The 22280-nt window shown below is 37.6% G+C and overlaps 1 protein-coding gene across 4 annotated transcripts; it reads right to left on the bottom strand.

Moving 5' to 3' along the window:
- Positions 1-606: 606 nt before the first annotated feature.
- LOC113039614 (tight junction protein ZO-3-like) lies at positions 607-22280 on the bottom strand. Of its 4 annotated transcripts, none has more exons than XM_026197561.1 (31): positions 22120-22280; positions 15330-15386; positions 14258-14376; positions 14001-14103; positions 13614-13881; positions 13434-13537; positions 13169-13358; positions 12639-12708; positions 12470-12564; positions 12267-12342; positions 11702-11793; positions 11450-11534; positions 10872-10975; positions 10718-10787; positions 10026-10102; positions 8968-9055; positions 8796-8875; positions 8637-8709; positions 8326-8390; positions 8170-8233; positions 7247-7403; positions 7066-7174; positions 6673-6892; positions 6350-6549; positions 6162-6257; positions 5418-5494; positions 5125-5335; positions 4917-5017; positions 4170-4700; positions 1231-1277; positions 607-1126 (listed from the first exon to the last, which is right to left on the bottom strand). In XM_026197561.1, the coding sequence occupies exons 2-31, from the start codon at positions 15375-15377 to the stop codon at positions 979-981; spliced, it is 3768 nt and encodes a 1255-aa protein (XP_026053346.1). In that variant the 5' UTR covers positions 15378-15386; positions 22120-22280; the 3' UTR covers positions 607-978. The 4 variants fall into 4 exon arrangements, with proteins under 4 accessions (XP_026053346.1, XP_026053345.1, XP_026053347.1 ...); XM_026197560.1 differs by lacking the exon at positions 22120-22280 and adding an exon at positions 18660-18837; XM_026197562.1 differs by lacking the exon at positions 22120-22280 and adding an exon at positions 15498-15839.

Raw genomic sequence — 22280 nt, 5'->3', positions numbered from 1 at the left:
TTTGGCCAACTGCCCCACACGTCGTTGTTGTTAATGTCTGTCACCTGCTCTTTAATTAAATTCTAAAACGCCCACTTTCGCGACAAAATCGTATTTTTAACGGCAATTCTTTTTTTTTTTTCATAATGAAATAGGTCTATCTGTGCTAAGGCAATATTGAAATATCTGAGCATAGCAGTTTTAACGCAAACAAATACAAGAAAACCAATCGCAAAATGCAATGATGTATTTTTTAACTGTAAAACACACACACACAAATAGCGATGGCATAGAAAATCCAATTGTGTTCCACAAAGAACCATCTCTTTTTATAATCTGAAGAACCTTCTTTTTACACAAAGAACCTTTTTTGTGAAACAGAAAGGTTCTTCATATCTTAAAGGCTCTTAATGAAACCATTTAGACATAAGGTTCTTCTATGGCATCATGAAGCACCTTTATTTTTAAGAATCTCTCTCTCTATACAATGACTAGCTTCCTGGTAAATGCTAAAGAAATTTCTATAAAAATAATAATAATAATAATAAAAAAATAAAACAATTGTGGAGAAGACTTTGTAGTAAGATGTATTTCAGAATACTCTTTAACATTAATAATCATCTGAGCTTAAATGTTTTGTTCCATTTATTTCAAAATACAAAAACAATAATAATTAAAATAATATATATATGCGTCAAGTTAATGAATAGGGTAAATCATACCCAAATTGTCTTTATTACAACCAGCAATATTTATTTTCATATAATCCTGAGGAAGATCTCAGCACATCCATTAAAACTACGAAAACCACAAAAGGAAGCAATTTCGGTCACAAATCTTCAAAATTGGTCCAAGATTAGAGTCATCTATCACAAGTCCATAAGGACACTGCATAAAAAAAACACTGGAAATGAAAAAAATATATTTCCAGTTTGTTTGCGTAAATGTACATGTCCACACTAAGATATGAGAAGTCCATATAAGTATGTTCCATGTGCATTACAGCTCTGTTGCAGGTCCCCATTCAATGTCATCAGGTTCATCATCATCTACACTAAATTCATCATCTCTTTCATCTTCATCGCTGTCACTGTCGCTTCCTCTGATCTGTGTTCTCCGCATTTGCATGGCTTCGTGGTGTGCCAGTCTAAAGGAAAAGATTTATAAATACATTTAAAAATAAAAAAAACAAATTAATTTGGTACTTTATTCTTCTGAGCTAAACTTGACAGACCATGCATACAGACTTACACTATAAATGAAGGGGAGGGTTTCCTTTCTGGTTCTGCCATACGGGCCTGAAACAATAGAACACATGTGAATGTGTTTCACATCAATTTCTACATCAATTATTTTAAAAATATTTAATACTGAATGCATCCAAACAGCTTAAGGGGATGGTTCACCTAAAAATGAAAAGTTGATGTTTATCTGCTTACACCCAGGGCATCCAAGATGTAGGTGATTTTGTTTCTTCAGTAGAACACAAACTGAGATTTTTATCTCAAAGCGTTGCAGTCTGTCAGTCATATAATGTAACTGCATGGCAATCATGGCTTTGAGAGTCAAAAAACAATACACAAACAAAACCAAATTAAACCCTGCGGCTTATGAGTATAAATTGATGTGTAAAGACACAAAATGATAGGTCTTTTACCTCTGATTCATGCAATGTCTTTACTATTAGAACTCTCATGAGAGCGTTGTGTCATCATCTTTTTCTTGCTTTATGACAGATTGCAGACTTATAAAGTGCATTACTGCCACCTATCTTTCAAGTGAACCATTGACATTCCATCTACAATTTAGGCGTGTCAATGGTCCATTTGAGAGATAGGTGGCAGTAATGCACTTATAAGTCTGCAATCCGCTATAAAGCAAGAAGAAGAAGACTTGTCAGGTGCTGGCTGTTGAGAACGCGCTCAGGACAGTTCGGACATTGTGGTCAAAATCAGAGGTAGAAAACTATATAAATACTTTTCAGTTTCTTGCACAGACCGATCGTTTTTGTGTTTTTGCACATAAACATATCGTCATGAGCCACAGGGTTTAATTTGGTTTTGTTTGTGTATGTTTTTTTGACTCTCAAAGCCGTGATTCCCATCCACTTCCATTATAAGACTGACAGACTGCAAGGGTTTGAGTCAAAATCGTTGTTTGTGTTCTACTGAAGAAACAAAGTCACCTACATCTTGGAGGCCCTGGGGGTAAGCAGATAAACATCACATTTTTGGTGAATTTTCCCTTTAACATGACAAGTCAAGTAGAGCACCATCCTTGTTACTGGATCACTGTCCTTGTTGGTCTTAGAACAACATCACTATCAACTAAGGCTGTGCAAAAAATCGAATGCGATTTTCATGCACATCTCATCAGTAAAGACGCTCCTTTAATTAGAAGTATTATCTCCAGCACGTGTGTTCAGATCAGGGTTGCCAGGTTTTCACAACAAATCCTGCCCAGTTGCTTCTCAAAACTAGTCCAAAAGTAGCCCAATCGCGTTTCCAGGAGGTTCCCCGATAAAAAATAGCTTTCCGGGGTTAAAATGTAAGTTTTATGGCATGGTTCCCTTGGTAAACTTCGCATTTTAGGAGCTAAATATCAAATTATTGGTATTGTCGCTTCGACCCGCGGACATGAAAAACTTACCACAGACTTGGCAACATTGGTTGGCATTTACTACACCGAGCCGTAATTCACTGACAATCTACACAAAATCGATTTTAAAATCAGAGGCGATTCTTTGTCGATTTTGAAAGTGATTTTGTGTTAGTTGTAGGTAGACTACGGCTCTGTGTAGTAACTGCCGCTCCACCTGAACCAGTGTTGCCAAGTCTGCGGTTGTTTTTCATGTCCGCGGTTCGAAGCAACCCCAATACCAATAATGTAATATTTAGCCCCTAAAATGCGAATTTTACAAAGACAACCATGCCAAAAAAAAAACGTATATTTTAACCCCGGAAGGCATTTTTTAAAAAATCTGGGAACCTCCTGGAATTGCGATTAGTTTTGGACCAGTTTTGAGAAGCACCGGGGCAGGATTTGTTGTGAAAACCTGGCAACCCTGATCTGAACACATGTGCTGGAGATAATACTTCTAATTAAGGGAGCGTCTTTACTGATGAGATGTGCATGAAAATCGCGTTTGATTTTTTGCACAGCCCTACTATCAACCAATCAAATTTTTTGGGTCAAGATTACATTTACCTCTGGGATTAATGATGTGAAGGTTATGGTTAGGGCAAGGAAAAGGGGTTGGTTCTTATATGCATTTCAATCCAGGAACATGCCCTACTTGATTAAATCATCCCATACTACTCAGTTTAAATCAGTGGATCTGCCAATCAATCAGATTTTAGGGTCAGGTTTAAGATTACCTTTGGGGTTAGTGGCATGAAGAACATTGCCAACCATAATTCTCCTCTTCTAGTAGAGGTAGGTTATGATTAGGGTAAGGATTTAGACTTTGGTCCTGTCCCAAAACCCACACTTGCAAGATTTATATGGCTGTGAATGCCAAAGAACCTTTGATTACCTGATTGGACACACTTACACCATTGTGTTGTAATATTTCAAATTACTTGCACTTTAATAGTAAACTTCTACTTCTAGGGACAATTTTTTTGGACATGGGACAGTCTTGTGCACTTCCTGTTGTGCTCTCAAGTAGCCAAGGCCAAAAGTGTGGGTATTAGGAAAGGTCCTTTGCCGGAACTACTAAGGATGTAGATCCAGGAACATGTCCTGCTTGACTAAATCATGCTGTACTATTCAAACCGTATGGATCCACCAATCAATCAGATTTTAGGGTCAGGGTCACTTCTGGGATCTCTTGTGTATAGAACATTTCCAACTTATTTCCCTCTGTTCTTAAAGGTTGGTTAAAGTAAGTTTTGTCCCACTATTGACCAGAGATGGGCGGCTTCGGTTCTGGAGGGCCACTGTCTTGCAGAGATTAGCTCAAACCCTAATCAAACACACCCGAACAAACTAATCAATGTATTCAAGATCACTAACAAAGTCATGCGTGTTTGATTAGGGTTGGAGCTCAACTCTACAGGACAGTGTCCCTCCAGGATCGACATTGTCTATCCCTTATATAGATCCACGAACATGTCCTAATTGACTAAATCATGTTGTGTCTGACTGCTCGATAGGTCAGTCGCATGGGTAATAGGTGTATATCGTACCTGTTGTAGTTTCTCCTCTATTACTGACAGTGGAGGGGTCTCTGATTGGACTTCTTTGGGATCTGGTGCCCTGAAGTTGGGTGGAACATCGGAAGGTGCTGGTGGTGCAGCCAAATCACCTGCACTAAAGTCTGAATCGGAGAAACTCCGCTGAGAGGGGACATCGTCTTCTTGTTGGGGACTGCCAGAGACAAGGCGTGAAGATCGGGGCTCTGGAACATGGAGGATGGGAGGTATTTCCCTAGGATGTAGGGTGTACTCGGGCTCTTCCTCCAGGTATGGCTCTGGGTCATAGGAAGGTTCAGGACTATGATTTTGCCCAGTGGCAGGCTCCGAGGAGCGGGCCAGTGCAGTGCCGCGGTTTCTGGCGATGCCTACAGAGGGCTCTTCCAGGTCCTCGTTGTCGGTGTAGGCTTCACCATCCGTAATGGCCTCACCGTCTGTGTCCTCATAGTCGCTGGCACCACTGAGGTAGTCAGAGTTATTTTCACGGTTGAATGCGTCAAGGTCTTCATCTGCGCCTCCCTCCAGCTGGACATACACCAAGTACTTGTTAACCAACTCAATTATGAAATGCAAGATTTAAACCAATTCTACATTCACATCTTGTTGGAATTATAGTAATCAAGATTTGATTTAGAGTTGTTGGCTATTCCACAATGATCAAGTTAGAACTTTTTTAATTACGTTAATTCTACATGATGTGAGTGCACCATTTACTGCCATAACTCTTTCTAGAGTTCTTACCGCAGTTTCCGAAACCCAGACCGGTTTTGATTGCTGCTGCCGAATCTTGTCTTTCAAAACATCATACCACATGTTTGTATTAGGCTGAAGATCAATACGTGCTGAGAAGGAAAATGAAAAACCAGAGATTGTCTTTTAGAGCACATTAAAGGGTGTCATCAAAAATAGGATTCAAACAGGGAATTTAAGACAGGCTTCAAAGGTGTACCGGAAAATAGATGACTATAGTGTTTCCTCAGCTTTAAGGCCTGGGCATATAGGCGACGAGAGCTCTTGTTGGAGCCTGGCATGTATTTTTGCCTCATTGACTTCACGTCTTTTCGACTATGAGGATCCAAGAAGAGCACCATGGGATGGTACTGGATATAATTTAATCTTTCTACAGCAGTGGGTGTAATGTCCAGCAAGGGATGCTTTTCCTGCAAGTGAGAGCAAGTGTTTGGTTTAGGTAATGTTGGTTTATTTTGACAGCATTACTCTGTATGATAATAAAAGGTTTACCTGCTCTGCTATTTGCCTCACTGTGTCCAGTTTGATGACACTGGATGAACTTTCACTTCCACTTCTGGGTACCATTTCTATAACCAATATAATAGTAGTATTAAAGGGATAGGTCACCCAAATATTAAAATACTGTCATTCATTACTTAACCTCATGTCGTTCCAAACCCTTAAAACCTTTGTTCATCTTTGGAACACAAATTAAGATATTTCTGACCCTGCATAAACAGCAACACAACTGACATGTTTAAGGTCCAGAAATGTAGTAAGAACTTTATTAAAATAGTCCATGTGACATCAGTGGTTCAACCGTCATTTTATAAAGTTACGAGAATAATTTTGTGTGCAAAGAAAACATGCGTCATGGTACTCTCGAGAATGTGCGTCAAAGACTGACACAGAATAGAAGAAATTGTTGAATAAAGTCATTATTTTTGTGTTCTTTGCACACAAACAGTATTTTTGGAGCTTCATAAAATTAAGGTTGAACCACTGATGTCAAATCGAGACACAGTTGCGTTGTTGTCTATAGAGGCTCAGAAAGCTCTCGGAATTCACCAAAAAAAATTGTAATTTGTGTTCCGAAGATGAACGAAGGTCTTACGAGTTTGGAACGACATGAGGGTGAGTAATTAATGACAGAATTTTCTTTTTTTTTTGGGTGAACAATACCCTTAAATGTTCACCTTCAGTAGAAATGTTAAGATATATTGATTTTAAAACCTAAAATCTAATTTTTCAAACCTGCAACTTCAAATTCGTTTGGTAACTCTCGGGCCAGCTTCTCATTTGCAATGTCATTCAGAGGACCCAAAATGACGATAGGCCGTTTGAAATTGGCTGCAAAAGAGCAAGCATACATATGTTACAACCAAAGATTCTGTCAGAAATAATGGCGTAAAAAATAAACAAAAAAACAACAACTCACTAACCCTCTTTCAGAACGACTTTCTCATATGCTGGAAATTTGCCTTGAATTGTCAACTGTAGGAGGTCATCACGGGTTCTTCTGACGTTCTTTTTGGCCCCTCGGAGACCCCGTAACTTCCAGAATTCGGCTCTGGGGCCGGAGGCCTGGCGTTCAGCCGCACTAATTCTCTGTGCTTGCTCTAAATTGGCCAAAGTTTCAGCCCTGAGATGGAGACACAGAATCAGACACCTAGAGTACAAGCAGGAACTATAATGGAACATATTTAAGAAGCGCACAAACTTACCACAGTTTTGGAAGGAAGACTGAAAACTACTTCTAACATACCTGGTCTGGTTAGGAATGGTGCCTTTGTCCAGCTCATGTAGATCATTGCCCATGCGCACAGCTAGCCAGGTTCCCAGCTTCCCACGGTGCATAGTGTCCACCACTCTGAACACCTCGCCTCTGGTGAAGCTTAATCCAACACTGCTTTCAGCCACATGGTCAAAGTGTGTGCGGATGTAGAAAGAGTCACCAAGGCTGGACTTCAATATCTTCCTGTAGACTAAGATGCAAAGTTTAATTTGGATATGTTATTCGTAACCAATTTTACTTAGTTTTATGTTCACAGTAAGACAAGCAACCTATTGTCTGTTTACTATTATTAAAAACTAAATTGGGTCGATTTTGACACATGTTGACTTCTTAATCCTAATAAGGAGACACAAAGGCACTCACTGTCCATTTTGTTCTGAGTCCGGATATCGATACGGTCACCAGCGTGGACGTTCATGAGATACATAGCTGCTTCCTCTCTGGTGAAGTGACTGAAGTCCACACCATTCACCTACCAAAATAGCAGCCTTGAAGAAAGGTACCGCTGAAAGTTTTGATCATGTAACTGATTCTTTGGTCCTACCTCCAGTATCTGATCACCCTCTTGCATGCCTTGTTTCTGGGCAGGACTGTTGGGCTGGACACCACCAACAAAGATGCCAACATCATTTCCTCCCACCAACCTCAACCCAACATTGCCCTCCTTCACAAAGCTGACGTGGTTCTGATCTGAGCTGTACCTGATATAGAGAAAGTACATCATTTTTTTAAAGAGTTTAATTGGTTAATCAATTTTTTTAATTTGTTAATTAAGTTTAATCGGTTGAATTAAATATAAATAAATAAAAATTTACATTATTAATTAAATACTTAAAGTTGTTATACATTATGGGGATATTTTTGTACTGACTTTATGCTTATTTAAATATAAATATATATAAAAAACTAAATATAATAAATAAAATAGAAATCATGTATTTATACATCATGATAGTATTTGTAGTATCTATATATATCAGAAATATAGGTTAATATATTAAATATATATATATATATATATATATAATATAAATTATATGGCTAAAAATATAGATATGTAAATATATGTAAACAATTTCAAACTATATACTGCATGTGTGTCTTTATATATGCATAAATATACATAGCACACATACATGTATTATGCAAACAAATTTTTTTTTGTTTGCGATTAATCAAAATTAATCTTTTGACAGCACTAAAAATAATACAATATTTTAAAATATTCTTTTTAATAATATTCAAAATTAACTACAATTATTTGTATAGCATAGTATGTGTCGACTTGTCCTTGATTTTAATTATATATATATATATATATATATATATATATATATATATATATATATATATATATATATATATATATATATATATATATATATATATATATATATATTGGAGTGAAATACGACCCTCTCATGTCTTTTCTCTGACCATCACACAAAGAAAGATTACATTTCTCACCCCGGGTTTGGTGTTGGCACTGCGTCTGGAGGAAGTAAATAAAGTGGCTCCTCATCAGTTTTTGCTGAGGTAAAAACAGTTACAATTATTACCCAATAGCCACTCGATAATTTGCAGTGCATTATGGGGGCATGCTTTAAGACTGCTGATACTCACAACTCAAAAAGCTGTGGTTGGGAACCGACACGTTAGAGCGGAGAGTGCCGTTAGCACGTGGGAAACTGAAAGAAAGAGTTAATATTCACATTCACACAGTGAGTCAATACGATCATCTATATAATGTCTTAAATAATGGTTTAGCAGCAACAAAGGTGTTTATTGACCTACAACAAGCATTAACTGAAATGCCTGTTGTTCTTAACCCAAAAGGAAACTGACTCATACTTTCCTAAAGCCTGTTTCAACATGACATAATTCGCTATTATAAGTGTGGATTATATAAATATGTCCGAGGAGGCGTTTCTGACCTGAGATCACTGTTGTGGCTGGGACTCTCCGATCTCCTGACAGGCGACGGGGCTCTTTCTGATTCAGAGGAATCTGGTGGACGAACCAAAACAACTTTATTACGACACAGATGCAGGAATATTGAGGAACACGAAGGGCAACAAGTGAATTATTCATACCTTCAGGTGGTGGTCTGACAGGAGCGGCTCTGAGCGAAGAATCCTGTCGGCTGTTGATGACCGGCGCTTGCATTTCAGATCTGAGACAAAACAATAATACAAAACTATATTTGTCACCTTTACATGCACAATGATAATATAAAATACATGTAAGAGCTCGAGTATCTCTTACCCTGGTCTGCGTCTGGAGGTTTTACTGACTGGAGACTGTGCTCTCGGAGGAGAGTTGTAACTCGCATCTGATTCAGATTCTGAGGGAGCTGATTAAATATGACACATATTACAGTGCATTATGTGTTATTAACAATTAGAAGATCAGTTAAAATGCAGATAGAACTAAATAGCTAAGGACATATTTAATATGATTTAATGTTTATAAATATTGTAGAATGTATATGAAAGGTGACAGTAATTTACAAGGGAATATTTACATATTAATATTGAATTATTGTACACATTAATAAATATTTACATACATATTTAAATGAATCCTTTTCATGCTTGAGATTGAGAAGCAAAATAAAAAGGGCAAAAATTATTTAAATTATTAATCATCAAAATGCCATTAAAATGTATATGTATGTACTGATATGTAATGTATACATTTATGGGAAATTAATTTTGCAATTAATATTACAAATATTAAAGTTAAATGTGTATGAACATTTAGAAAATGTACTTAATTAAATAATACAATTTTAAATGTACACATGAATATTTAAATATGTAACATTTATTCTGTTATTTAAATATATACATTAATAAATAACTTTGAATTAAAAAAAAGGACAAATATTATTTTTTATGTCATCAAATTTAAAAATGTATATGTATGCATTTAAATGTAATTTATAAATTCTTGGAAAATGTATGTGTAAATATTCATGTTTAATGTAAACTTTTTAAATATCTAAGCTTGAAATTTCATATTTACTTATCAACATTTAAAATAATTTTTCATATTTGAAATCGAGGTGCAAATTGAATTTGTATTATTTAGTTGAAAATAACGTGTAAATATTAATGTTTAATGTGTATGAACACTAACAGAATTTTGTGTCATTTACACATTAATATTTAGAAAACAATGTATAATAATATACACAAAATGTCTTACATATTTTATATCAATATTTATTATTTACACATTCAGATTTGTATTTAAATGTGACGTACAAAAGAAAAATTGAAGACACCAAATTTTCATGCCACCAGTATTTAATATTTTACCTCTCTGTACAGGCGTTGAGGGTTTTGCCCATTTTGGGGGATCCATTACAGGGACTGCCACGACCTCAGGTGTTGCCCTGCAAGAGAGAAAGGGCAGATGGGAGGATGAGAGAAAAGAGGAGGATGAGGGGATGCTTAATTATGCTCGTTCATGAAGGAAGTGGGAACTAATGTGAAATCATTGATGATTAGGAACAGAGGGAGATATTCACCTCAGGGTTTCTCTCATTGATTGGGGTGGGCTATCCATATCCATAAGTGATTATATGGTCAAATTTAAGTCCCAAAAATCAATGATTTATAAGGACAAGCGGAAAATACTACAGTAAACTAATTAGATGATATTTTAATCTCTATTGCACCTCTGGATGTGCAGAATATTAACACTGTATGTGTTGTTTTTGGTATTACTTAGACAATGTGATTGTATACTTTAAATCTTAGATCCGAGATTATCTACATCTCAGAAGCAATATTTTATTTAGTTTTTCAGTGACATGAGTTAACATACTAGAACAGAAAACTCAGGTTGTTTCGGTGTGTTTTATTTTAAAAGATCACGCACATCACAATTTGAGATATCACAGTGAAACAGCATTACATAAGTGTATACAAACAACTTAATGCAAAATTAATCAAATAATTGAACAAATGGTGAGCAGAGAGATGATCGAGGCCTCCCTCATGTGTACCTGTATCTATTTCGTGACTCCTGGCTGCGCTGAGGTCCGGTGCTATCGTCTGATTCAGACTGTGATGCAGCTGTATGGAAAAGACATGCTCTTGAATGAGTCTAGAATGGCCACAAACATGGGACAAATAAGTCTGTTGTGGGGGGGAAATCACCTCTGGGTGGAGGCCTGTAAGGAGACGGCATGCTGCGAGGGAAATCCTGAGACTTGCTAAGAGAGGAAGACTTCATACCCGGAGGAGGAAGATCGGGAAGCACCCTGGGAAAAACAGATGTGAAGAGGCAATGAAGACATTTCTAGTTCAGTAGTCGATTTATCATTAAAACTTGTGAATTAAAGGTGACATGCGTGTTTGAGAACTGTTAAACCAAAAGGCATCCAAACCGGTTCCTGAAGGGCCACTATCCTGCAGAGTTGAGCTCCAACCCTAATTAAACACACCTAAACTAGCTAAACAAGGTCTTTAGACTCACTAGATGTGCAAGCGTTTTGGAGCTCAACTCTGCAGGACGTTGGCTCTCCAGTAGCAGGATTGGACACTGCTGTGCTTTACTTAACCTCATGAACATCGCCCGGTCTGATAATTGTTTAAAGAAAGGAACTGGTTGGGAATAAAAACAGGTTTCTCTGTTTCCAGTCATACTTGAGATTAGCAATGATTTATCGATATTGAAAGTGTGTTTAAGATTTCATTTGGATTGGGCGTTTGCTGCTCATGTTGTGAATTCATACTTGTATCTGGAGTGGTTTTCAGGTTTGGGACTCTCACGTCTTGGGGTGGGAGATGCGCTTCGGTCTGAATCGGACTCGGACACGGCTGGTCACACAAAACAAATGGCCATTAGGTTATTCAGATTATAATCAATGTCAACATTTGTGCATATCATTAACTGAATCATCAGTCTGTCATTCCAGAGTTGGTTTATATGTAATATGGACAAAAAAAAATCAGCGATGCTGTGTCAGAGCGCTTTTGAGGCAGACCTCTGCGAGGCTGGGAGGCAGTGGAGGGGTTCCAGTTCTGGGTGACGGGTGAGGCTCGAGGATTTGGCAACGCAGAGATCCCGGGGAGAACCCTGAAACAGACAAACACGTGAGCCATGCATCTCACCCAAACAAACAGCAACATGAAAAAAGTAGCAAAACAAAACAAGCAACAAAAAAATGGAAAAAGTAAAATAACTAAACCACTAAATAAAACAAAAAAAACAAACAAACAAACAAACAGACAGAACCCCCGCAAAACAAAACATTCTGACAGAAAAAAACAAAGACAATAGCATTTTTAAAAATAAATAAAAACAGCAAAACACAGCCAGAAAGAATAAACAAAAACAAATCTACAAAAGAAAACAAACAAAAAAACAGCTAAACATAAACAAATAAAATGTAATTTCATAAGTAACTTTAAAAGGCATTAATTAGTTTGTTCCATCATAATAAATAATGAACAAAAACTAAATACAACATAATATACAGTATGTCCATGGTGCTGCAGATTCATAATTCTAATTCTATAACACATAAATTCACATGAAGACGTATTTACTTGTATCGGTTATCAAGAGTGCCATGTCTTGACGCTGGAGGCGAGTTACTGCGGTCGGATTCAGACTCGGAGGGAACTGCACAAGAGCCAAAGCATCTTCAGACACTTACATATACAACCATAGACAAATTATTGAGGATATGCTAATCTATGATTGTCATATTCGTAGACGAGTCCCAAAGAGTTTTGCTACTAAGACTCACCTCTGCGAGGGGGCACTGATTGAGCGGGTGGTCTTGTGAGGGTAGAGCGCAGAGGAGGCGATTCTCGTGGCTTTGACACAGGGTTGGCACGATTTCTGTGGATTATTGAGCTCTGTTAGTGCAAATATCATTTAAGTAAAAGAGATCAAGTCGAAGTTGAGACGTTCACCTGCGAGAACGACGGTCCCTCGGACGGGATGTTCGGGTGGCGGGGAGGTCCGAATCCAGGTCTGAGATTTCTTCAGGCACAAATTGAAAAGTTAATATTAAAACCCACCTTATCAGAGTGCTGCAGGGATGACATATTATTGTAGGCCAAAACATGTACATTTTTAAGACTTTCTGGCTCCACCGTTCTGAATTCAGCGGCGAACAGGTAAACTCATCGACTCGTGTTGTTTTTAAATAGACTGAAAGAGTAGTCAGAAGCTAAGGTTAATGGCGGTGACGTTGAAGCAGGCAAAACTGGCTGCTCCAGGGAGGGAACAAAGTGTCAAAAATTCTGTCTTAGAATAAAGGCTTTTGTGCCTTTTGTTTTTTGCAACAGGATCTACTCGTGACTTTTGGAAAATTATCCTATTGGGTTTTTCTGAGGGAACCAGGGTGATGCCAACAGGGTTGGATTACAAAAACACGTCATCATGTCAGCGCTCTATATGGCACAGATCTACAGTGTGCTGTAAAAACATCTACGCTCACCCTCCAGCTCCGAGCTGCTGTCTTCCCGCCTCTCGTCGGCACTGTTTTGAGGACTGTCCTCCACTTCAGGAATGCTGACGAGGAACTTTCGGTCATCCCTCAACACCAACATGGTCAGTTTACCTCTAGACTTCTCCACCAGGTGCTTGGTCTCCAGCAAGGACAGATTTTCTGTCGTCAGGCCGTTAATCTAACCCAGAGTTTTCAAAAAGGTTACACAACATCCACATGCATTGTAACGGTTTCAAAAGAAGCAGTTCTTCACCTTCAAAACAAGATCTCCTTCTTGAAGGCTGCCCTCTTTGGCAGCCAGACCAGTGGGAGTCATGTGTTTGATAAAAATCTGGCTCCCCAACTTCATGCCGTACTCTACAGAGAGAAACACCTTAAAATATTGACAAGGACCACTAATATTGGTGCAGTGCAAAGCCGTTGAGATTCTGACCGTCTGTGGGTTTTTTCTTGATAAGGGTTGTTCTGATGGGTCTGTCTTGCACATCCTGATTGGGAAGTCTCTTGAAGCCGGACATGATGGGAAGGTCGTGGCCATTGCGGTCAGGGGTCACGCTTCGAGCTCGCTGGTTACGGCTGGTGTCGGTGTTGCGCTGACCCCTCCTCTGTGGCATATCGTCGTCTAATATGTTGGATTGCGAGGCAGAACGAGTCGGTCTGTTGCTCGCAGGGATCTGAATTGTGCGTGGCCTCTTCACAGTCTACAAAATGAACAATATAATTTGTAAATTTATTGAATTCAGTTCAAATGCAAACATTTTATATCAGCGTTTACTTGAATGTTTTACCAAGATGATGATTTGGCAAGGTCTTCACTTACAATGTTTGCCGTTTTCCCACAGCTCCTCAGACTTTGAATGGTGTACAGTGAGGTGACCTTCTCCATCGAAACGCCATTCACCATAACTATCTGATCCCGTGCCCTGTGGGCAATAAATCACGTGAGTCTCTATCACAAAAATAATCTGCCAAATATGTCTGCGGTTATTTTTCCATCTAGTACACAAACATGACAGGTCGGACAGGATTAGACAGGATGTGTGGGAGGAAGTCGTGTTTGGGAGGAAGTGTACTCACTGAAGACGACCCATGGCGGGACCGCTGGGAAGCACGTCAGAGACCACCACTGCTGTGTCTCCGTTTACTGGCTTGTCAAGCCCACCTGAGACCGCAAAACCAAAGCCGACCTTGGAATCCTGCAAACGAAAGAATAAATAAACAATATAATGAACGATTAAACAAAAAATGACAAAACAAGCAAAAAAATATATAATAAAATAAGAGATTAAAGAAGCTGAATAACAAAAAAGGATGAAAATACGAGATGCAAAGAAACAGAATGAAACGAAAATGTTATAAATAAAAGATAAAAAATAAATAATTAATGAAAGAAGCAAAGAACCAGAAAGAAACGACAAAAAGAATGATAGAATGCATGAAAGAAAGAAAGAAAAATCAAATGAACAAAAGAAAAACAACAGAAAAAAGATAGAACACACAGGTAAATAATAATGAAAGAAAATTATAACAGAAAGAAACAAAAATGAATGAAATAAAACCAGATTTAACAAACAAAAAACAATGAAAGAAAAGTGAAAGAAAAACACATTTCTAAAAAATTAGAAAAACAAAAGGAAAATGTGTTCAAAATAAAAGAAACATCAACCACGAGAGAACAAATAAACAAACACACAAACAAAAAGGTTCAAAAGAAAGAACAAACAGAAAAAAAATTACCAAAAACAAACAAACAAAAGATAAAAACAAATTATGAAAGAATGAAAAAAAGGGAAAAGAGAAATCTAAAGGATGACAATAGAGTGACAAAAGAATTTAAAAAACGGAGTAAACAAACAAACAAAGCAAAAAAAAAAAAAAAAAAAAAAGATAGTATGAAGGCACTTCTTTCTATACTGAAATGCACCACATGACCCCAAACTTGACATTCCAAAATTTCGGGTGTGTCCTAGTGACAGGTGGAAACAACTCCTATAACAATCTTGGCATCACAACTGCTCGCTAAACATTTCCATCTCGACTTTCAATTGTTAGGGGAACTCTACACCTGGTGTCACGTTCTCTGACACACCTGTACAGAGCTCAAAAAAGGCGTGGCTAAAGCGAATTAATCCCTCAATTCGCAACTTACTTTCGATAACATGACCGTGTGCTGCTCCCATATCGTCATCTCCTCCATGTCTGCTTTCTGAAACGAGAAAGAAACAGCTACGTTCATATGTGCAACATCAAACAAACAAAAACAAATATACAGTGTTTACAAAGCTACCAAACAAAGATCTGTTCGGACGATAAGCACCAGTTTTTGAGGGCCTCACTTCTCTTTGAAGGTCCAGCACTCGGCTGTTGTTTGTCAGTTCGGCCGAGCATGAGAAGGAATGGATCTAGCCGAGCACGCTCCCACCTGCTGAATTCCTGCTGTACAGGTACATGGAGGCGGAGCCAGCGCATGACATCAACGATACCCGACACTTCCAGTGACTCACCAAACCAATACACAGTCTGACAATACACATCTCTCACTGAGATCTAAAATCACTGGCATGCCATTCGGTTTTGAAATTGACCAACATATGATGACTTGAATTACAAATACTAGTCAGTTGTGACTGGTAAAGCCATTATCAGTACCAGACCCTTTACCAAAGTTCATGCTTAGCACGGCTGATACAAGTTAGTTTATTTATTGTAAATAATGAGCATTGAATGCTTTCAAAAATTTGCTGACTTTTAATACCTAATTTTGATTGTTTTACATGTCCCCAAACAAAGAGCTGCAATCACCATGATGTACTTAGATAGCGGTTTCTATTGGACAAGAGAATTCCTGGAATGTGTCCCGTGTTTTTATTGGCCACTGTTGGCAAGCAAAGGTCACAGAGAGTCTCTGTTCGCAAAGCTGATCAACCATAGCAAAACACGAACACAACTACAAATACTACTAATTTTCTTCAGAAAATATACAAATCTCTTTAAAATGAACACATTTTATATAAATTAATGAACATACTGTATTATATAAACCTATACATTAAACTATTATATAAAAAAAAAAATACTTTTATTCACCAAGGAGGCATTAAAGGGATAGTTCACCCAAAATTAGGCCTACTCCATGATTTACTGGTGTCAAGCCATCTTAGCTGTATGCATCTCTCTTCTTTCAGGTGAACACAACCGGAGTTATGTTAATAAATGTCCTGGCTCTTCCAAGCTTTATAATGACAGTGAATGGGTGTTGAGAGCCATCATAAAAAGCGCTCCACGTGGCTTGGGGGCTTTATAAACGCCTCCTGAAGTGAGTCGATACACTTGTGTAAGAAACTTAATAAACGTTATTTCTAGCTTTCGCTAACTGTCATACGTGAGAGAGTGGTGTCCCAGTGGATGATGGAAAATGTAGGCATAGTGTAAACTTCGGAGAGAATTTGCTAGTCTCTCAGGAACCAAGTTTTGTTTACATCAAAGGAAAACCAGTCTCTCCCCTTGGCTTATATCCAAATGGCATGGCTTCTGATATTTTTCTTTACAAATCCTGGTTTTGTACTTCAATTTGTGACGGGTGTTTTGATTTGCTCTCTTCTCTGCGCTTTGCAATTTCTAATTTCTCACCGGAGGATACACTACACCGATACTAGAGATTAGATTCATTAAGTTTTAAATATGGATATTTTTATTACACAAACACATCGATTTGCTTCAGAAGGCCTTTATTAACCCCCCACAGCCACGTGGAGCACTTTTTATGATAGATTTATGCACTTTATTGGACTTCAAAATCTCAGCACCCATTCACTGCCATTGTAAGGCTTGAAAGAGCCAGAAAAAGTGAAAAGTGAAAGTGACGTGACATTCAGCCATGTATGGTGACCCATACTCAGAATCCATGCTCTGCATTTATCCCATCCGAAGTGCACACACACACACACACACACACACCATGAACACACACCCGGAGCACTGGGCAGCCATTTATGCTGCGGCACCCGGGAAGCAGTTTGGGGTTCAGTGCCTTGCTCAAGGGCACCTCAGTCATGGTATTGCCAGCCTGAGACTCGAACCCACAACCTTATGGTTAGGAGTCAAACTCTCTCCACATGACTTCTGAACATTTTTTTTTTACATAATTCTGATTCTATTTGTCTGAAAGAAGAAAGTCATATACAGCTAAGATGGCTTTAGGGTGAGTAAATCATGGGGGAATTTTCATTTTCGGGTGAACTATCCCTTTAAATTTTTTAAAAGTGACAGTAAAGACATTTATAATGTTGACTTAATCAAAGAATCCTGAAAAAAGGTAACAGTTTCCAGCACAAGCAGCACAACTGTTTTCAAGACTGAGAATAATAAGAAATGGTTTTTTTTCGATCACCAAATCAGCATTTTAAATTGATTTCTCTTCAACATGTGATGGTGAATACTGAAGAAAATTCGGCTTTGCCATCACAGGAATAAATCAGATTTGTACATGTATTCAAATAGACAGTTATTTTAACCCACAATAATATTTCACAATATTACTGCTTTCACTGTATGCTTGATCAAATAAATGCAGCCTCGGTAAGCAGAAGAAACTTCTTTCAAAAACATAAAATACCCACATTTTGAACGGTACTATATATATTTAAACAACAGGACACTAGAATACTTTGAACTTGCTTAGATTTCTGATATGAATTGACTATGACTGCTGTTGACGACAGCAACACTAGTCATAAAGGAAGTGGCTCACACTGAGGAGAGCAGGGATGCAAATATCAGAACGGCTCTTTTCTAGGAAACTCCCTTCATGGAATATGTTAGACTCTAACAGTCAGCTGTTCCTACACCTGTTCTGACATACCGCGGAGTCCGACTATGCTGTCGTTTATGATTATATGAAACACATCACTGCACAAAGCTGGGGAGTCCCCATTCACTTTCATTATATTGAAAAGAGCAGCCAGGACATTCCTCATAATATCTCCTTTTGTGCTAACAATCTCACATGAGTTTGCAATAACATGAGGGTGAATAAATGATGACAGAATTTTTTTTTCTGGGTGAGCAGTCCCTTTAAGGGTCATAGCCAAAGTCACATGATTTGGTACAGTAATAAAATTGTCCAATGTGTGGTAAAAACAAGTGAGCAAGCATCTAGAAAATGACTAAAATCCCAACCCTGCTCATGAGGGAAGCACATGACTCCTGCAACAAGTGTATTACAAATAAGTACGCTTTTTGCCAAATTATCGTACACGGTCTGTACATTAATCAAAGCTGTCTTGCTCTTCCGTAACCCTATAACAGTAATAAAAGTCTCACTCTACAAGTACAACAGGTGCAAGTCTGCATTTTCAGTCCCGTCTGGGTAAAGCTGTCATTACACGGCTCAGATGACAAACCTCGCTGTTTAGTAAACTTAAGACATCTCATGTTAGGCACATTCAACTACCAGCTAACATAAACCACTGCTACTTACCGTCCCTTTAAATCTCACTTCCATTTCCAGAACTAAACAAGGTCGTCTACCTTATTAGCATATAGAAACGTAAACAAAGCAGGGTATCCGAAATATTGGAATCAATTTAGTATCTCCATTTTTGCTGATGCACCTGACTAGCAGTTCACTTGCTGTAGCCCACAGGAAATATGAACACATATGGTTAATGAGGACAAAAACAAACCGTGTACGAACCCCCACCTGAGCCCAAGGAGCGCTCCACCCACTGGTTCAATAAATCCTTTGGTACTTTCTGATATTTATTATCCCTCAAGAATCTGAGGAGGAACTGGGATCTCTATTTGGGACGGTCACCATTCACTGTGACAATGAACCCTTATGAAGACTAGTGATGGATAGAAAGGTTTACTTTCAGGTTTCATAACCCAGATTTGGTATCCAAGGCATTGCAAACCACAAAAACAATGTTTTTCCCCAAACATTTCGGGACTAAGAAAACACTACAGTAGCTTTTCCTCTTATAACAAGCCGTGGAGTTGCAAAAGGAAGCTGATAAGGTTACACTGACAATCATTACCCCGACCTGTTAATGTTTAATCTGCACACCGGCCTAGTGAAGCTTTCTACATATACTGGGTTTGAGGAAGCAGAACATGGAGATAACACTTAGTATTAAAGTCTAGCATGTGGGTCACAGTGTCCACAATCAGTGTTGTTTTAGTATTATTTATGTAATATTACAGTATATTACAGTTTTATTTCCAGTTTTTAGTTTTAGTAACTTGGTTATGTGCTTTTGTCATTTGTATTAGTTTTTTTTTTTTTAAATATATTTAGCTTTAATATAATCTTATTTCAGTTACAGTATTTATTTCAGTAAGTTGCCAAAGGAAAATGTCTAATTTCCAATTTTTTTTTTAGGTTTAGTTTTTTTTAATAGTTGTAATTTATATTACAAACAGCAAAAACCTAAAAAAAACAAAATAAATAAATAAATAATAATAATAATACACACACACACACACACACACACACAGTCTATAGTTAACAATAATAACACAAAAAAAAGAGAAAAATTCTGAACTGTAGTGTTTGTATTCATGTTTGTTTCATATGGTTTTTAAGAACTTTTATATAATTTTATAATATGATATAATTTTAATCATATTATATATTTTTTTTATAATATTATATAGTTTTAATCATATTAAAAAGTGATGTAACCATCAAGTTAAAAGTAGACTAAAAACATTTTCCTCTAACCGTGAATACATATGAATTTACATAATCATTATTATTATTTTTTTAAAATAACAAAAATATATTTCATGGTGAAAAGTTAACTTTGTGTTTTCGTAAAAATGTCTAATTTGTCAAATATGTGCTGGAGAATAAAAGAAAACCATACAGATTTGCAACGACATGAGGGTGAGTAAATGATGACAGAATTTTCATTTTTTATGGTGAACTGTCCCTTTAAGTCAACTATCCCTAACAAACATAACAACATACTAAAACCCACTCTGAACACCTTAGCAACAGCATAGTAACAGACACAACGTTTAATTACCAGTGGAACACGGCTGTATTTCCCATTTCAAAGATGTGGGCTTCATCTCTGTAATTACATCAAAATAAATTTAGGAAGTGTCAAAATCTAAGCACACTTTTTCCAAAAGCCCAAGCGCGGTCATCTTACTGGAATCATTTCACGCCCTCAGGTCAACAGTCTTGACAGGAAATGTAGGAGGAGTGAACAAATGTCAGATGGTGTTGTTTTAAGGTGTTCCCCCTCAAACAGCATCTTAAAACGATTTCATAATAGGAAGCCATAGGTTTCTAGTGGTCCAGCCCAGTTCTTCATAACGATTACATTTGTTGTTCTGCATCATAGCAGAAAACATTAGGAAACGAAGAACATATGAGATGTTTCAACACACCCCAACAACAGGGAACATTCCCAGAACTTTGGGTAACGCTCCGGCAAAGTTCCGTCAGAGTCTTGAATGAACGTTCTTTAACAGAATGTTCATTCAAAGTGTTGAGGTCTTTAATAACATTCCCATATCTTTTGCAATATGACAAGCAAACTTAATGCTCTCTCTCTAATGTGGCCTACACATAACCAAAACAATCCATTTGAAAACGTTTACTGTCTTGAACATTCAGATAACTTAATGGGAATGTTAGCAAAAATGTTCTTAAAACAGGCTACTTTTGTTTGTAGGCTGACTGAAACCTTAAGACATCAACACACCTCGTTTTCAGAGTTTAGAAACTCATAGGATACAATGGCAATCGAATACAGTTGATGGGAATAATACATATTGTACTAAACAAGCCAAAGCACGTCCTTCAAAACGAGTATCTTTGGCTCAGACGTGTGAATAGCATCACTGAAGAGAAATGTGGATATCTGGAAAAGATGTTTCTCGAAACCACAGTGAAACAACAATGCACGTATTGACTCAAACGAGTGGCAGAACCAGTAGAGCCAGATTTTGGCTGAGTTTACTGCTGCACTGTTTCAAACATGCGTCTCATTTCTGCGAATCACTTTTGAACAGAACTTCAAGGAACCGATTAAAGCACCTCCTCACTGCAAACGCGCTAAACATTGCTGTTAAACTTACTCGTCGGACTGTCAGTGTTATTCTTGGTTTAACTCTAAGACTCTCTGGTTCTCGGTACAGTAGGAGTCAGAAAATTTGCTAAAAAATAAATAAATCGTACAAACGGTTCTCTGTTCGGTTCAGTTCACTCGAGAATCACTTTTTCAGTACACTGATTCATTACATACGATTCGTTCAGACTGGATTTGTGAACTGACTCGAGCTGTTGCTTAAAGAGATTCGATTCAAACGAACATATGATAAAAAAAAGAAATTAACAACGGCTCTCATAATTGTATAAATAAATTAAAATGAACCGACGTCCATATAGCTGTCTGAATGAGTCTGGATATTTTAAATTACTAAAAATAAACAATTTTACGGTTCGTTTCTAAAGGAAACCACTGTCTGTTCAAAAGAAAGTGGTTTAAAATTGTCGCGACTTATGTTCACTTAATAGACTTACAACAATGAACAAAGTTTCTCTTATGAACGATATTAAAGTGCATTAACATTAGGCCAATCACATTTAGCTGTCAACAAATCTGAACTGTGCTAAAAACATACTTTTAAAGGGAAGTCGAGACACACTAGGAACAGATAATGCTCAAAACTGAAGACCAGTAGAGATAAAGGACCGACCTAGATAACCAGATAGAAGTATCCTGTATAATCTTAAATAAGATCTAAACCGCGAGCTGTACATTCAGAGACCACACGAAGCAGGTTAAGTTTACATAATAACACCAATTATTTACAATTTGGTCGTAATTTCCAGTGAAACAGCAAAATGTGAAACATGACTCTGGTCAACACAATCGATAAACACAACAAAGCAGAGCAGAGCAGAAAAACACTCGACTCACCTTTTTATGAGTCCGCTTTAATGACTAATACTAAAATTGAAGGGTAATTCCGTATTGGAGGCCTTACAGGGCCTGACACCTGCAGTTTTCTAATAAAGTTTCGTTATATTTCCCAGCATCTATCTGTCTATGCAGCACCTGATCGTGTACCTGTAAGCAGG

The sequence above is a fragment of the Carassius auratus genome, chromosome 22 (assembly GCF_003368295.1).
Source record: "Carassius auratus strain Wakin chromosome 22, ASM336829v1, whole genome shotgun sequence".
NCBI lineage: Eukaryota > Metazoa > Chordata > Actinopteri > Cypriniformes > Cyprinidae > Carassius > Carassius auratus.
Note: the sequence above shows the minus strand (reverse complement) of the source record. Positions and strands in the feature narration are given on the sequence as shown.

What these genes read in the sequence shown, in the direction of transcription:
- LOC113039614 (XM_026197560.1), bottom strand. Translation starts at nt 18,683, where the DNA reads ATGGAAGTGAGATTTAAAGGGACG. An exon ending in CCCGCCATGGGTCGTCTTCA is followed by an intron (nt 14,104 to 14,257) that starts GTGAGTACACTT and finishes TATTGCCCACAG; the next exon opens with GGCACGGGATCAGATAGTTA. An exon ending in ATCAGTGCCCCCTCGCAGAG is followed by an intron (nt 12,343 to 12,469) that starts GTGAGTCTTAGT and finishes GCTCTTGTGCAG; the next exon opens with TTCCCTCCGAGTCTGAATCC.